A 15,846-nucleotide genomic window follows, 5' to 3' on the forward strand; every position below is an offset into this window, starting at 1 on the left:
ATTTTGGAAAAATATGAATTCACATTAATTTCCTTCTTGTGCCTCCTCTCTTAGAAATGTTGGTTTAAAATATACTATGAGACCATAATTAATTATTGCAGTGACGACTTTGCAATTCATGTGTTTATTTCAATTGATAGAAACTGTTATTACCTAATACATGTACTTCGCTGCTTAATTGTTCGGTTTTTGTGGGGTTAGCGTTTTCCCAAATGTAGTCTCGCATTGGCAGACCTAGCTCCACCGTTGTATTTAAATTACGCTTTTATTTTGAATTCTGTCATTCAAACCGGAAGCCACGTTCTTGTTTATACAGCAACTTGAAGTTGTCCCATTTTTGGGTAGCTTGGCTACTTTTGTACACAAGTCTACTTTACACTGTTTTTGACTTTTGGGATAGAAATGTTTAACTGACGGAAGATAAGATTCACTTCGCAGCAGGTATGGCTAAAGAACAACAGCCTCAATGGTCGGACATTTTGAAAAGGAGGTTAGCAAACACCAAAAAAGGTGAGACAAAATGTAAACTAATGTTACATACTGGCTAACGTTCGCTACTTTGATTGATAGCTAAGTCAACATTAACATTCTACTGACCTGTGTCCCTGTTGCTGTACAGATGAGAAAAGCGACGAGGAAAAGAAAGCAGAAGAAACTGAGCTGTTCACCAAATATTACACAGAGTGGAAGGGAGGAGGCGACAAAGACAAGTCCTACAAGAACATCCCACGATTTTACTACAGGGTATTATTGAAATACACAACATATGTAAACCCAATGAAAAGTGTTGTCATTCATGTCATTTTGATTGTGTTATGGTACAAGACCGATGACTAAACTAAACTCTGAGTCATCAATAAATTACACTAACCAAACAAATGTCCTTTTTTATTTGAAGAAAACAATTACATGTCTGCCCCCAAATAATAACACTACAAGATTAGTTTGGACGTTGGAAGTTACCGTATGGCAGGCCACCCTAAATTATATTATTAATATATGAAACAGAACAAAACTGCAGTTTTACTGCAAGGTGTGTGTCTGATAATGGCCTGTTCTGACAGAGTGAGGATTTTAACAGAGGTGATAATGCTCTTACATTACAGTGGGATACAACAGTAATATTGAAACACGGTTGATGGTGGTAGTGCTGATGAAGATTATGACGTTGATCATGTTATTACTGATGTGTAGTTGCCAGTTAAGTACAAGGTGCTGTTTAATGAAGGAGATGTGCAGAAATGAAAATAGGGTGGTGGTAATGATGATGATGATGATGTTGTTCTGCAGCTACCAGCAGAGGATGAAGTATTACTTCAGAAACTGAGAGAGGAATCCAGAGCTGTCTTCCTCCAGAGGAAGAGCAGAGAACTGCTGGATAATGAGGAACTACAGGTAAAACACACACAAACTTAGTCAGTCACAACACAATGGCTTAATTAGGCATGAATAACACCACTGTAGGATACTTATTTTGTGTCCATCTATGTTTTTGTCTTTTTTTACTCGTCTTTCTGTAGAATCTGTGGTTTCTGCTTGATAAGCACCAAGTGCCTCCAGTGAGTGGGGAGGAGGCCATGATTAGCTATGAAGCCTACCTACAGGTGGGAGAAAAGGCCGGGCCCAAGTGCAAGTAAGTAACAGGAAATAGAGGTTTACTGCCAACAGCCCAGTTTCAGTAAAAAAAACCCTGGCCAATATTGTTTTATGTGTTTTTTATGCTATAAAAAAACGATGTTAATAGCAGATGTAAAAGGGGAAAACCTGGCTTTCAGATCAAATAGAATAAGGTAATAAAAAGTAACAATGTCTCTCCTCTTCTCTTCTCTCTTTCCTTCAGAAAATTCTTCACAGCCAGAGTGTACTCCAAGCTGCTCCACAGCGACCCTTACGGCAGGATCTCCATCATGCAGTTCTTTAACTACGTCATGAGGAAAGGTCCGGACCTTCATTTTCTTGTCTTTTGTATATGTTCAGCAGTGAGCAAAAAGATAAACAGATAAACAAGTAAAATATATCTTGAGAAGGTAGAACAACTTTTTACTCTTTACTGTTAACTGATACAATTTTTGGAACTTAGATTACATTGAGATCTCTCCCTTGATATTTGGTTTGGTTAGTAATCTCCCAACTCCTGTTTACTCAACTGCATTTATCTGAACTGGTGAAAATCCTTGTCACTGAGTGTTGCTCATTTATATTCTCTCTGTGCATCTAGTATGGCTGCATCAGACCAGGATAGGTCTGAGTCTGTATGATGTAGCAGGACAGGGTCACCTCAGAGAGTCCGTAAGTATTTCCATCACTAACCACACATTTTTTTCCTCTTCAAAGTAATGTACAGCCAGTAGGAGAATAGTGGTTTGCATTAGTACTGAAATAAAAAAGAAATTCTGTATAGGATCTTGAGAACTATATCCTGGAGCTGATCCCCACTCTGCCTCAATTGGATGGACTGGAGAAGTCCTTCTACTCTTTCTACGTCTGCACTGCTGTTCGCAAGTTCTTTTTTTTTCTCGACCCCCTCCGAACAGGTGAGCCTGAGCCCCACACATGGTGAAAATGTATCTCTACAGTAAAATGTTGAATAATCAATGTCAAAGGGTAGTATTAACTATTTTAAATGGTCAATACGGACAGGTAATAGGTGAAGAAACATGTCCAGAGAGAAGTAATATCTGTGGCTAGAATGTGTTTATAAAGAGAACACTTTGGGTTTACAGAGACTGAGTTTACAAAGTCTTACTAACGTTTACTGAGGGTGTTGGGTTTCTGCTTTTTTTTCTTCTTCAGGAAAGATTAAAATCCAGGATATATTGGCCTGCAGTTTTCTGGACGACTTGTTGGAGGTAGAATTTTTGTATCACTCACATTTCTTAACCTTTTATAAGTACATTGTTTTTTTCCCCACAACCCCTGCTGTGTTAATTCATACTTTGCAATCGATTGGGTAGGTATATGTAATAAAATGTTACAAGTCACTAGTAGGTTTCTCCTCTACCAGCAAACCAGTTTTTTTAAAGTGCTCATATTATGCTCATTTTCAGGTTCATAATTGTATTTAGAGGTTGTACCAGAATAGGTTTATGTGGTTTAATTTTCAGAAAACACCATCTTTTTGTTGTACTGCACATTGCTGCAGCTCCTCTTTTCACCCTGTGTGTTGAGCTCTCCGTTTTAGCTACAGAGTGAGACATCTCACTTCTGTTCCATCTTTGTTGGGAGTCGCACATGCGCAGTAAGCACTGCTAGCTAGTCAGTTGCAGAGTATGAGGGCGTGCCATGCTAGCAGCTAGGCGAGCATTATAACGTGTGTTACAAAGTGACGCTCGTTCGTCACAGAAGTAAAGGCTGGACTACAATAGAGCTGTTTGGAGCAGTTTGTGAACAGTGTTTTCTCTGGAAGATGGTAAGTCCCTTTGGGGTGGACTTTGGGATTTTTCACTTTGTTAGACCTATAATGTGTACAAAAAGATATAACACAATAAAGGAATAGGGGAAAAGCCAAAAAGCATAATATGAGCACTTTTAAGGGACAAATATAGGAATTGACTGTAATGTAATACAGTGCCTGAAAGATGTGTCATTTTGTAGCTGTTTTGTATGGATTAATGCAGTTTTTCTATATTATTATGAAATGGTCCGACATTACAAGGCAAATTCATTATTATGTGATACTCCCACAAGTGAAGATTAGCTGATGTCATTTCTTGTTATGCTCTCTCACATTCTTATTCCTCTTCCTCTGTGCCCTTAGTTAAGAGACGAGGAGCTTTCTAAAGAGAGTCAGGAGTCCAACTGGTTTTCAGCCCCCTCGGCTCTCCGAGTCTACGGTGAGAAAACATCTGTGTGTGAATGTCAACTTTCCAATCACACATCAACTGTTCACGATTTTTAAATGATCCTCTGCAATAATGTATTATTTTATCTCTGCCAGCTAAATTAAAAGACTTTGGTGGGCGAAGTGTGAATCTGGGATTCAGGGTCAATAGAAATAAAGTACCTGGGGTGTCTATGTAAGAAACCAGCTCAGTAAAGATCACAGACTGCAGCCTGTCAGTGGCTGAGCTTGTGGTTCTGTGGTTATTACTGGAATTTTTTTTTTTTTTTTTTTACAAATCTTTTTGTCTCTACAGGCCAGTACCTCAACCTGGATAAGGACCACAACGGCATGTTGAGCAAAGAGGAGCTTTCACGCTACGGCACAGCTACGCTCACCTCAGTCTTCTTGGACAGGGTGTTTCAGGAGTGTCTCACCTACGATGGAGAAATGGTACAATCAAATGCAGTACACATACAGTACATACAGATGGGTGACAAATTAAAAGGACAGCTTCAAGGATCCTCGTCATTCATTCTACAAGTTTCTGGAACTCTATTGGAATCTAGTGGTGTCTAATTGATGGTGGAGAGTAGCCTAGAAATCTAGGCAGCCTAGCGGCAGCAAATGTAATTTGCAGCCAGGGTCAGTCTAGCAACTCTCTCTTAGTTTTTGCCGGCTTCTGTGTGCTGGTTCTAAATAGGATATTTACAGTAATAATTATTGTGTTCCTTTTCTATCTTAGGACTATAAGACCTATCTGGACTTTGTATTGGCGTTGGAAAACAGGAAGGAGCCAGCAGCGTTACAGTATATTTTTAAGCTTTTGGACATGGAGAATCAAGGATACCTCAACGTCTTCTCCCTCAACTATTTCTTCAGGGTAAAATCTCATTCTAGCTCCTGACTATAACCCCCTCGTTAAGGCTAGGACCTAGCTTGCATTTTTTTCTACGAGGATCGGAAATACAAGATCACACACACACACACGCTACAAACACACATTCACACTCAACTGTGTTGTGTCCGTGTTTCATGATACTGCTGTGTGCTTTGTTCTTCAGGCCATTCAGGAGCAGATGAAACTCCACGGTCAGGAGCCTGTCACCTTCCAGGATGTCAAGGTATATTACACACACACACACACACACACACACACACACACACACACACACACACACACACACACACACACACACACACACACACACACACACACACACACACACACACACAGGTTTGTGGCACTATCTTTGTGGGGACCCGTCATTGACATAATGCATTCCCTAGCCCCTTACCCTGAACCTTAACCATCACAACTAAATGCCTAACCTTAACCCTTACCCTCACCCTAACCATAACCTAATTCTAACCCTAATCCTACAACCAAGTCTTAACCCTCAAACAGACCTTTAAACTTGTGGGGTCCAGCATTTTGGCCCCACAAAGCTGTCGGGACCCCACAAGTATACTGGACTCCCAGTTGTTGGACCCCACGAATATAGTTATACAAGCCCACACACACACACACACACACACACACACACACACACAGTTCAGCCAAGTTTCTTTAACACGCCAGTCTTTTTGCACAACCTTGCTCTAATAATGGCAATGTGGTGGGTGCTTTAAAGGTGACGAACGTTACTTTCAGTCATAGTCTTCCAATGTCTTTTTTACATAGCTAATGATGATGATTTACATTTATTTTGGTTGCCAAGGTTCAACCAAGTTGTACAGATTGTTGACCCTCTGTTATGCCAAATAGAGACATTCTTTGTTTTGGGATAAAAAGAAAAGAAAAGAGATGAACATTTGGATCACTGCTTCTCCTCAGGATGAGATCTTTGACATGGTGAAGCCTAAAGACCCCTATAAGATCACTCTCCAGGACTTGGTGAACAGTTGCCAGGGTGACACCGTCACCAGCATCCTGATTGACCTCAACGGCTTCTGGACCTACGAGAACAGAGAAGTGCTGGTCGCCAACGACAACGACGGAAGCAACACAGCTGATCCCGACGACAGCTGAAGATGATTTGGGCTTGAAGTGTAGTAGAGAGAAGAGACACTCCTGTTACCAAAAGGTCACAGTTTCACACCCAACCTGAAAGCACTGAAATGAAGTGAACTGAACTTTTACTGCTGACTCTGGTTCAGTTTTAGCTAAATGTCTACATTGTGAAAGCCTTGAGGAAATGAATAGAGAGATGGATAGAGGAAAGCCAGACATAGTGCTTTGTGTTCCTGCCTGTTATTTTCTTGTAAAGACGTTTTTGTCATTGACCCCCTTTATGAAATAAATGTTTCCCTTTTTCTTTGTATAATGGAAGTACCTCATTATTTACACCCACTCAAATCGAACATGCGTGAGAAAAAAGCCCATTTACGAACCGTTCAAACCGTTTTCTAACAAGTTTGCCATATCAACTTAAAAGGTGATAATATATCAACGCTTTGTTCACAGTGTGGTTTTACTGCCGTGTCTTACTTTGTTTTATAAAGCTACCATTAAAGGGGCTGTACTCAAAATACTGCAAAAACTGTGGGCTGGGATTTAGGGGTGCGTGATATATCGATTCAATATCGTTATCGCGATATCACGTTGCGCAATATTATATCGAAAGTGCAATATTATTTTTTTTTTTTGAAGATTATTTTTTGGGGCTTTTTCCCCTTTATTTGAAAGTGGCTAGACATGAAAGGTGGGAGAGATGGGTGATGACATGCAGCAAAGGGCAGCAGGTCGGATTTGAACCCTGTGCCGCTGCAGGACCCATAAGTGCAATATTTAGTTTATTTTGTGGAGGGATGCGTCCCGTCTGTTGGCTGTGTGGCTTAGTTGTGTTCGATTTAGAGCCCGCTTGAAACGCTATAATGATCATCATTTCATTGGCCAGTTACCGTGCCACTTGCATATGTTAGTGCATGTCAGCACACAGGTCCACTACGTGACAAACCCTATGTAGCAGTGGTGTAGTCTAATGTATTGTAGTGGGTATACTGTACTGTATATTGGCCAGAATCTGCCTTTTGGGGGGTGGGGGCATATCATAGTGGGGGGTCTGGGTGTCCTCCCCCAGGGAAGTTTTGAGCAATGACTTCGGATACACTTTTATGCACCAATTCACGGTGGAAATACCTTTATTTAGCCTATGCGAAGAAGAAAAACACAGATGACAATTCAAAATATATCAAGACAACAAAACGGAACGAATCAGAGAAGCGAAAGAACAGTTGTGTCCTGTTCTCTTTATTTATTTATTTTATACTGTACAACCAGTAAAACATATACTGTTCTGTAGACATGGTCGTTATTTATTTATTCATACTCAGATTACAACACACACAGAAGGGGTGTGACTTCTCTGCTCAGGACACCATTACTCCACTATGTTTACATAGCAAATATTTGTTTACTGCTATATTAATGTTCAGAACGTACAGCCCTTTCAATGAAACTTTCTAGGAAGTAAACCAGGTGGTTAATTCCTTTATAACACAATGGGATAACTGTGAAAGAAGTCATTTATTGTATTATGCATAATAATGAAAAAAACGAAAGTCGACCTTTTGAATGTTCAAAGGTTTTATTAACACAAAGAAAATATAAATATGTATACATATTCATTAAAGGTTTGTTAAAATAACATTTGCATATATTGGCCCTTTACAAATAAAAAAGCCTGAATAATATCCTTTATTGACTAGTAAAAGACCACCAAGTGTTATTGACATACTTGCGGTCGGATTTGTTGGGATTTCACTTTCGTTACATCTTTAAAGTCCATTTAAAAATCTCTTCTTGAACGAGATAATTTTCCAAAGAGGTGTGCGTCATTTCTCCGCATCTGCGCCACTCCTGGCTAAACACGGCTGCTCTGAGATGAGAGGCCTGTCACCACAGAGCCGTGTCAGTGGATACAAATAATCACTAAGAAGCTTATGATAGCTCAGTCTCTGCAGAACGCCTGCTGCGCAGCTAAACACTCATATCAAACGCTTCCACAAGGACACTTGAAGAATGAACTCTCAACACATGAAGATAGTAGCACTGTATGTGTCGTGTGCAACTTTTCATGCCTTTAGTCACCAATACATTTGAGAACTAGCAGATTTTCAAAGATTTATTCTAAATTGGCTAACAATTTGCACTTTGGGCATTTCCTACAGAAAACAATTCGTATTACAAGTTGTTTCTGTTAGTCAACCGATTTAAGAAAGAGAGCAGATCATTTCTTTGAGGTTAGTGTTGAAGTCAATTTGAACAACCAACTGCTGCTTCTTGCCCGGCTCTAAATCTCATTTGCATAAATCAACCTGCACAGTAGCATCCGAGTGGTGGTGTGACGTGGCAAACTTCATCTAAAAGACACTATAGTGCACAGGAGGTTTTTCCAAGTCTATCAATACGCTATGCACAATAACATGTAGTACTATGGCTGATGACAGCTGATAGCTGTGAGCTCATTCACTTGCACTAGAGAAGACTGTGATACACTACAGACCCAAGTACTGTACCAAGATCAAGCACAGATAATTACAGGCAGAACTACTGGACAGTTTCACTTGTGCCATTTCCAATGACTTAGATATAATGCTTACCAGAAGGTCCACAAAAATCAGCAAATATGTGCTGCTTAAAGCTACAGTTGGTAACTTTCATAAAAAATAGCTTTTTGTCATTTTTGCTTTGTCGCTATACCCTGACAGTAGTACATAATTCAGATCATCTGTGAAAAAAAATCACGTTCCTCTGCCTCCTCCTGGTGCTCCTAATGACATAAGGAAAACGACCAATCAGAGCCCAGGAGTGACTGCTCGTGAACTGCGGTCAAACTGTCAAACTAGGCAGCTCTGATCAAATATGAATCAAGATACTGTTTTCTGCATTGCCTTTTTATCGCCTCAAATGTTTTCATAATATATATTTAAGTGTACTGTTTAGCTGTAAAATGAGAACAGCGCTGCCTAGTTTTACAGTTTGACCGCAGTTCACGAGCAGTCCATTGACTCCATTGACCGTGGAAACTTGCAAATGCCATTTTGAGCACGAGGGGGAGGCAGACGAACATGATTTCTTTTTTCAGTTATTCTGCCTCATGTCCTACTGTCAGGATGTAGTGACAGTTTCAGCAAATATGACAAAAACATTTTTATAATTTTTTATAAAAGTTATCTCTTGAACCTCGTTAATAACTCAACATATGAGTCACGTTCAAGTAGCAGGAAGGCTATAGTAGCCTTGAGGATGTTGTCATGACTACCTAAAGGCTGAAGCAGCAGGGTTGCCATACTGTATGTATTTGGATATTCTGTTGAAATCGAAATTGACTATGTCTCAATAAGATTAACACCCAGCATTTATTTATTTTACTCAACTGATTTCAATTCAAAGGGAGTTGAGCCCAGTCCCATTCTGGTCAACAAATAGTTAAATGAGTCTCTCTCATTCTTGCATATTATTTAAAACTATACACAAATTTACATTCACAGATAAGGCAAGCGCAGTCACTCCCACAGCCCTTTTAATGTGTACCTGCACTGTGTACTAAGATCTCTTTTTCTAAAATAAAAACATAGAAAAAATCAGAGTATCGTTAATCTACACAGCTTAGTTAATTTAAGGTTTTGCCAACGGATCAAAGTGTGTGACTGTTAGTGGTTTGTCTGTGCGTGTCAGTTTTCAGGAAGGGAGGGAAGAAGGGACTCTGTTGGTGTCTGCAGTGTGGAGAGGAGGTTCAGGTTCGAGCTCAAAGCTAATGTTTACAAAGGAGGCTCCAGACGCTTCTGGCTGCTCCACAGTAGCAGGATGAGGGTCAGCCTGAGGATCATCCTGCTCACCTCTTCTTTGATCCGCAAACCTTCGCTCCGCCGTCTCAGCCAGATGGTTCTCCTCCTCTTCCTCCTCCTCCTGCAAGAGAACATCAGTGTGCGTTGCATTTAATACTAACAACAATTATTTGACAGTTTATGTTTGTGTTCTTGCTCCTGCGTCTCTGTGTACAGTAAGCAGCTGTAGGTGTGACTTTATTTATATTTACATATGAAACTCAAGGATGTGCATGTGTGCATGTGTCCTACCTCTTTTTTTATACGGTAGTATTCATCGATAGCATACTGGTATTTAGGAGTAGTGATGCCGAACAGAGAGGCCAGTCTCTCTCCCATGTAGTCACACACTACAGGAAACACACACACACACACACACACACACACACACACACACACACACACACACACACGCAAAATAAAGACATCTTCCAACTCTTGGCACAGCTTCTTTTGTGATGATCACTTGGGGCGTGATATGAAGGGGACCAAAAACAACCAAATACAATTCAAGTACGACAGAATCTGCAAAATACATTCTGATACATTCCTGTAAAGCGTCTCATTTGTACAATTTGCTAATATTCCAGTATTTCTGCAGAACATTTATAACATTTCCTGACTTCCTCTGTCCAGGAAAACACCTCTGAAATCTTGTGATATTTCAGAACCTAGTAAGATGTGATTGGTCCTTGCTGGCATGAATGCCAACTGAGACAGTAGATGACTTTACCTGAGATAGTGGAGGTGCCCATTCTCCACATGTGGAACCAGAAATATGGACCCCAGGTCAGTTTGGACTAAAACACATATGAAGAGAACATGACAATTAGACTACACATCTGCTGGTCAAACACAAAAGAAAAAAATTGACCTAAAATTCCATCTCAAGCATAATTTAAAAGCACATTTGATACTTTTTTGAGATTAATTGCCCGACTGTTATGGATTCACAGGTGAACAGCCAATTAGATTGTCTTGCCAGAGGCCTTAGAGAAGGGTTGCTCTAATGCTAACAGCACCCACAGGATATATGCCTTACAACTGCGGCTGCTTTAGTATCTGTAAAAGCCTGATGGTTTCAGTCAAGTTTTGATCTCAGCCTACCGGATCTACAGCGATGACCTCTCTCTTGACAGGCTCCTCCACTTCCTCCTCTTCATCGGTGCTGTACTCCTCCATGGTCTCTCCACTGGCAAAGAAGATGGTCCTGCGGGGAACCTTCACCCTCCCTTGCCTCCCCGCAGAGTCACCTATTTCCACCGTCTCAAAGTCTGTCGCCACTCCTGTCCTCTGTCAAAACAGTAAAAACATTAGGGGTGCACTATTCAGAAAATGTCACGATTCTATATCGATTTTCAAGCTCAAGATTCGATTCAAAAACGATTCTCGATTAAGCATGTGATTGCAGTAGACATACAATAAAAATTCTATTTTTGGAATTCAATGAATCGATTTTGAATCGGTAGAGCTTGAATCGCGATTCGAATGTGAATCTATTTTTTGCACACCCCTAAAAACATGTATATGATGCCACGCCATTATTATTAGTAATACACAGTATATTCATATTAGCTTTTGTTTGATTTGTAAATGCTTAGCTAAGTGCCAATAAGCAAGGCACAAGCACGCTAAACGGATATTCTCATAGAGTTTAATGTGCACTCTCACACCCTCAGGACATATTTGGCAGAATGAACTCATAAACAACAAATCAATACCTAACAAAAACGTTATATGTAGTATACTTTTTACCTCATTATGTCATGTGTACACAGTAAATTAAGTAAAGTAAATCGTCCCAAATGACCGGTCAACGTTACCAATGAAAGCACTGGTTCGTAAGTTAACGTTAACGCTACCTAGCTTACTTTAGCTAACGTTACTTTGTGTTTGTTGACGGTTAACGTTAGCTTCTCAGCTAAGGAAGTAATTCTTAAAAGTCTATTTTATCATTCGCAAACACGAAAAGTGAAGAAAGTAGTATCGCACGGACTAACCTTATCATTTTCCATAGTTTGTCCTAGTGAAACATTGACATTAGTTAAATACAACGACAAATCTGCCATCACAGTCACTTCTTCCACCTCACCACGATCTGGTTGTCTGGGTACTGCTAGCACCACTTCCTTTCTGATTTCTTCAGAATAAAAGCCTTTTGTGCAAAAACCGGGTTATTTGACAGCAAAATTCAGCCCTACTGTACATACTTGTATTTGGTGGTAACTGTTCTGCACAATATGAATTCCCTTCCTACTTTTCAATAGAGACATAGAGTTTACATACTCTCCTTAAGGAAATGTCTTTTAAAGATTGTATCGTCAATAAACCAAGAAACAAGAAATAAACATTAAACCCATTGTTGATCAATATTTACACATATAAGTAAGCACAATCAGTGGGCATCTCTAGAGAAAAATTAAAAATAAATAAATAAATAAATAAATAAATAAATAAATAATGTAATTAGTCAGACATTAGGTGGAAGCGAGACAAATGTAGAAAAATAAACTAACGATAAAAATATAGATTTGTTATTTTATTTTTTATTTTAAAAAATACTATCAAAAATAATTATACACAGTGCACAATTATTGTACTTTCCTTAAGTATTTTATTTTATGTTACTTCCCCTCCATTACATTTAAGAGGACAATCTTGTACTATTTGCGCTGCAATTATTTTTTAGCTATAGTTTCTAGTTACTTTGCAGATTAAGATTTTAAAAAATTTATGAGAATGTAAAATTGGATGCACTTTTATAACGTCAATTACACTGACAGAGGCCATTTTGCCTGCTCTGTGAGTACTTTTGCTTTTATACTTTAAGTACATTTTGCAGATAGCCTAATACTTTTGTTACTTAAGTGCAATTCTGAATGCAGGACTTTACCTGTAATTGAATATTTTTACAATGTGGTATTGCTTATTGTACATAAGTAAAGAATCTGAGTTATTTAATGCTGATTATACATATTATTTACTGTAGTATATATTAGACAGATATTCTGTGGTAAAATATGATTCATAAATAAATGGCAATTTTTTTTAAGGCCTTTTGGATATCTTGAGTCTTTTGAAAATAACTAGTAATTTGATGACTGTTAGCAAGTCAGATAGCTATACATAATAAATATTTTAAATTCTGTTTTTCTCAGAACATTTTTAACAGCAGGCATTTTGACTTATCACAGTAGGAAAAGTAGACTGTAGGTGTTACAAATAACATTAATGATGGCTTTGTTCTAATAAAGTGTTCAAATAAGACATGACAGTGAGACAGTGAGTCAGCATGTATAATACCAGCATCCTAAAACTGAAGTAACTAAATGGAATTTAGCCATCATTAATTTGACTATTTACACATGTGCTTTGCCTAATGTGACATGTCAAAATATCTCCTGTGAAAAAAATCCTCTTGTGCTGACACTTGTTTCTTCTTACAAAAATGTTTTTAGTCTGTGTGTGGTTTTATATGTTTATAATCAGACTTCAACAAGGATCTAGAGTCAATTCAGCAAATCCGGAGGAATGAAGATGCTCTGCTGGCAAGCATAAAAATGGAGGGTGAATTATACACTCTTGACCGCTAGATGTCACTATTCCGACTTAGTAAAACTCTGACTTACTGGGATACAACAGTCATCTCAACTAGTGAAAGCTTTATTTTGAAAATAGTGAGCGGAAGCAGTGTATTACTCGTCTGCGGTAACTTGACACTTGTACCAGCCAGCAGAGAGGGATCCTCTTGTGGTGTTTTGGTCCAGTGGAGCCCACTAACAAAAATGACAGCGAGGAAGTCTGGCTCACGACTGGAGACCGAGATAGAGCGGTGCCGTTCAGAGAGTCAATGGGACAAGATACCGGAGTTAGTACGACAGCTTTCAGCCAAATTAATATCAAACGGTAAGACATTTGCGGGTTTCCCTGTTCGTTCATTCAGTCTAACGTTACAAGGCCTTCCCCCTGGTCTCGTCCTCGGTACTTCCTTGACAGTGGCACCCGATGCTGGGAAATGTCCAGCCCTGTGCTCTGGTTAGAGCTAGTTAGCTAGCAAAGGTCAAAAAAGAGACTTGCTTCATTTTCACAGGGGATTTTACCACCTTTTAGGCTGTGTGGTGTGTACTGAAGATACTTTGATTTTAGGATATGGAGAACTTCGCTCAGTTCCTGTGGTCTAACGTTAACAGTTCTGCTCTGCTCTCCCTTCAAGCGGAACTCAAACATACTAACACATGTCTTTGGGTTAAATATTGTTCTTGCTTGACTTGTTTGATACATTAACCAGGTACTTATTATTGGCATACACCAACACCTTAATAGCAAAAGTACATGATTGTTTCACCTCTAAACGGGTGTTACTAACATGTCTTACAGTTTGATGATGCTGAAATGATCCAGATGTTAGTTATATGCTTTAACATTTTCCACATGTAGCATCAGATATTTTTTAATTATGGTTTCTCATTGCTTCACACACAGTTAGCTTTGTGGCTAGGATGCATGATCGCTTGCTAGCTGTCAAACAACTCCTTGCTGATGCTGAAATGTAAACTGCACTAGCTAACGTTACCGGCAGTAACGTTACAGCTCATCTAGCTAGCTACAGTTACTACTCGTTTACGACAGAGGAACATTTAGTTTTACAAATTAACAAATATGGCCTCTCCCCAGGCAGTGCCCGGTTTCTAACTGTAATCTGAATCAACTCCCATGGATAAAATAATATAATAAATAAAATCTCATCTGCCAAAACCCTGTGAAATGAACGCATCGCTCTATGTCGTCATGTACATCGTGATGCGTTCATTTCACGGACATTTTATAGTTGCCTTCTTGACCCTTTTGATATGAAAACGAGCTGGCTTGTGTGCAAACAGATAGCATCATATCCCATCTTGTCATGCAATTTAAAAGCACCTATTGTCATTATGTTTACATTGAAATATCACTCATTGCCCTGATCCAATAGATCCAAATTGACTAAAGTGAACTACATCCTGTCATCAAATAACCAAGGCTGACTGCTCGTGGAGGTTAATGCATCCATAAAGCCTTGTAGTGTGATTGATATCTTATTCGGCCCCTGGAACCCTCCTATTAAAGAGTAACTTAACACACCCCCTAAAAACTCTTTTTTGCTGGCCTCCAGTGCTTCAGTGATGTACAGGTGGACTCTATAACACTGTGACATGACTGTTGAGTGTGGTTACAGAGCGTACTCCTTAGTGAGTGCGGTCAGAGGTAGGGCTGCATGATGTGAGGAAAATATGCCATATGCGATAACATTGTTGAATATCACGATAACAATATTACTCGCGATATATAAACAGATATTAAAGTGTACTCAGTTCTGACTTTCTGTTGCTTTTAGTATTCTTATAAAATACAATACGTTGCTTGTTGAATTTAAAACAAATTAAAGGAAATCATTTCTAACATTATTTTATTGAACGAATTAAAGATTGAATTGAACATAAAAGGCACTACTTAAAAAAGAATGAGTTACATTTTAATTTGCAGTGTTTTTACTGATATTTTCTTTCTACTAACACAAAAAATCTCGTAGTTGATATGTATATTGCGCTAGTTGATATATTGTGCAGCCCTAGTCAGAGGTGAAGCAGGCTTTCGATTCTTTGATTCAGCTCCTTTGCGAACGTCCCATTTTCAGCATACACGTTTTCAGTCAGTCAGTAGTCAGTTAAGCTAAATGACAAACAGTCAGACTCCTTTGTGGATTGACAGACTGTGACTGACAGCCAAAGCATGCTGCGGCATCGATCAGCGACTGGTTCAACTGAACCAACTCAAAGTGTGGTCCAAAAATGTGTGATTTTTTTTTTTTAAAGTTATTAATAGTGAACTTACATTAAGCAGTTGAGAGATAACTCTAGAAAGTAAAGGCCAAACATTAAGAGCCCTATCTTTTTTATTAATTTATTTGTAAGTGGTAAGTGAGTAACCACAGCCAAGAAGGCAGTTAGAGGAATTGCTCCTGTTCTGTTGCACATATGTAGGGCGAGGAAAACCGCAGGCTTGTGGCATGATAGTCTTAAAACAGAAATGTTGTCAGATCATTGTAAATTGTAAGCCAAAAATGAATGTGTTAAAAATCCCCTGACCCCTAAAAACTGGCAAATAAAAAAACAGCATATGAGGTCTGTCGACTTTCAGTGAAATCATTTCAGAAA

General features: G+C 39.0%; 3 protein-coding genes across 10 annotated transcripts in view; 2 read left to right on the forward strand and 1 right to left on the reverse strand.

Moving 5' to 3' along the window:
- Window positions 1-269: 269 nt before the first annotated feature.
- ppp2r3c (protein phosphatase 2, regulatory subunit B'', gamma) lies at window positions 270-6,144 on the forward strand. The gene is made up of 13 exons (XM_031321342.2): window positions 270-510; window positions 620-744; window positions 1,291-1,395; window positions 1,521-1,633; window positions 1,841-1,938; window positions 2,219-2,289; window positions 2,402-2,534; window positions 2,794-2,849; window positions 3,758-3,833; window positions 4,137-4,273; window positions 4,566-4,703; window positions 4,885-4,944; window positions 5,658-6,144. Exons 1-13 carry the CDS (start codon window positions 444-446, stop codon window positions 5,850-5,852), a joined length of 1,374 nt encoding a protein of 457 aa, XP_031177202.1. The 5' UTR covers window positions 270-443; the 3' UTR covers window positions 5,853-6,144.
- A 2,851-nt stretch (window positions 6,145-8,995) lies between these two features.
- fam177a1 (family with sequence similarity 177 member A1) lies at window positions 8,996-11,866 on the reverse strand. Of its 2 annotated transcripts, none has more exons than XM_031321406.2 (5): window positions 11,653-11,866; window positions 10,760-10,945; window positions 10,386-10,452; window positions 9,905-10,002; window positions 8,996-9,734 (listed from the first exon to the last, which is right to left on the reverse strand). In XM_031321406.2, exons 1-5 carry the CDS (start codon window positions 11,719-11,721, stop codon window positions 9,507-9,509), a joined length of 648 nt encoding a protein of 215 aa, XP_031177266.1. In that variant the 5' UTR covers window positions 11,722-11,866; the 3' UTR covers window positions 8,996-9,506. The 2 variants fall into 2 exon arrangements, with proteins under 2 accessions (XP_031177266.1, XP_031177267.1); XM_031321407.2 differs by having other exon boundaries at window positions 10,760-10,942; window positions 11,653-11,792.
- Window positions 11,867-13,339: 1,473 nt separating this feature from the next.
- ttc7b (tetratricopeptide repeat domain 7B) overlaps window positions 13,340-15,846 on the forward strand; it is a 49,257-nt gene continuing 46,750 nt past the window's right edge. For all 7 annotated transcript variants that reach the window (XR_004895783.1, XR_004895781.1, XR_004895782.1 and 4 more), the window contains exon 1: window positions 13,340-13,558. Coding sequence is in view for 4 of the 7 variants with exons in the window: in XM_031321279.2 (XP_031177139.1) it covers window positions 13,438-13,558 (121 nt within the window). In the remaining 3 variants the exon portion in view is untranslated. The remainder of the gene's footprint in view (window positions 13,559-15,846) is intronic.

This window comes from Sander lucioperca, chromosome 18 (assembly GCF_008315115.2).
Source record: "Sander lucioperca isolate FBNREF2018 chromosome 18, SLUC_FBN_1.2, whole genome shotgun sequence".
Classification (NCBI taxonomy): Eukaryota; Metazoa; Chordata; class Actinopteri; order Perciformes; family Percidae; genus Sander; species Sander lucioperca.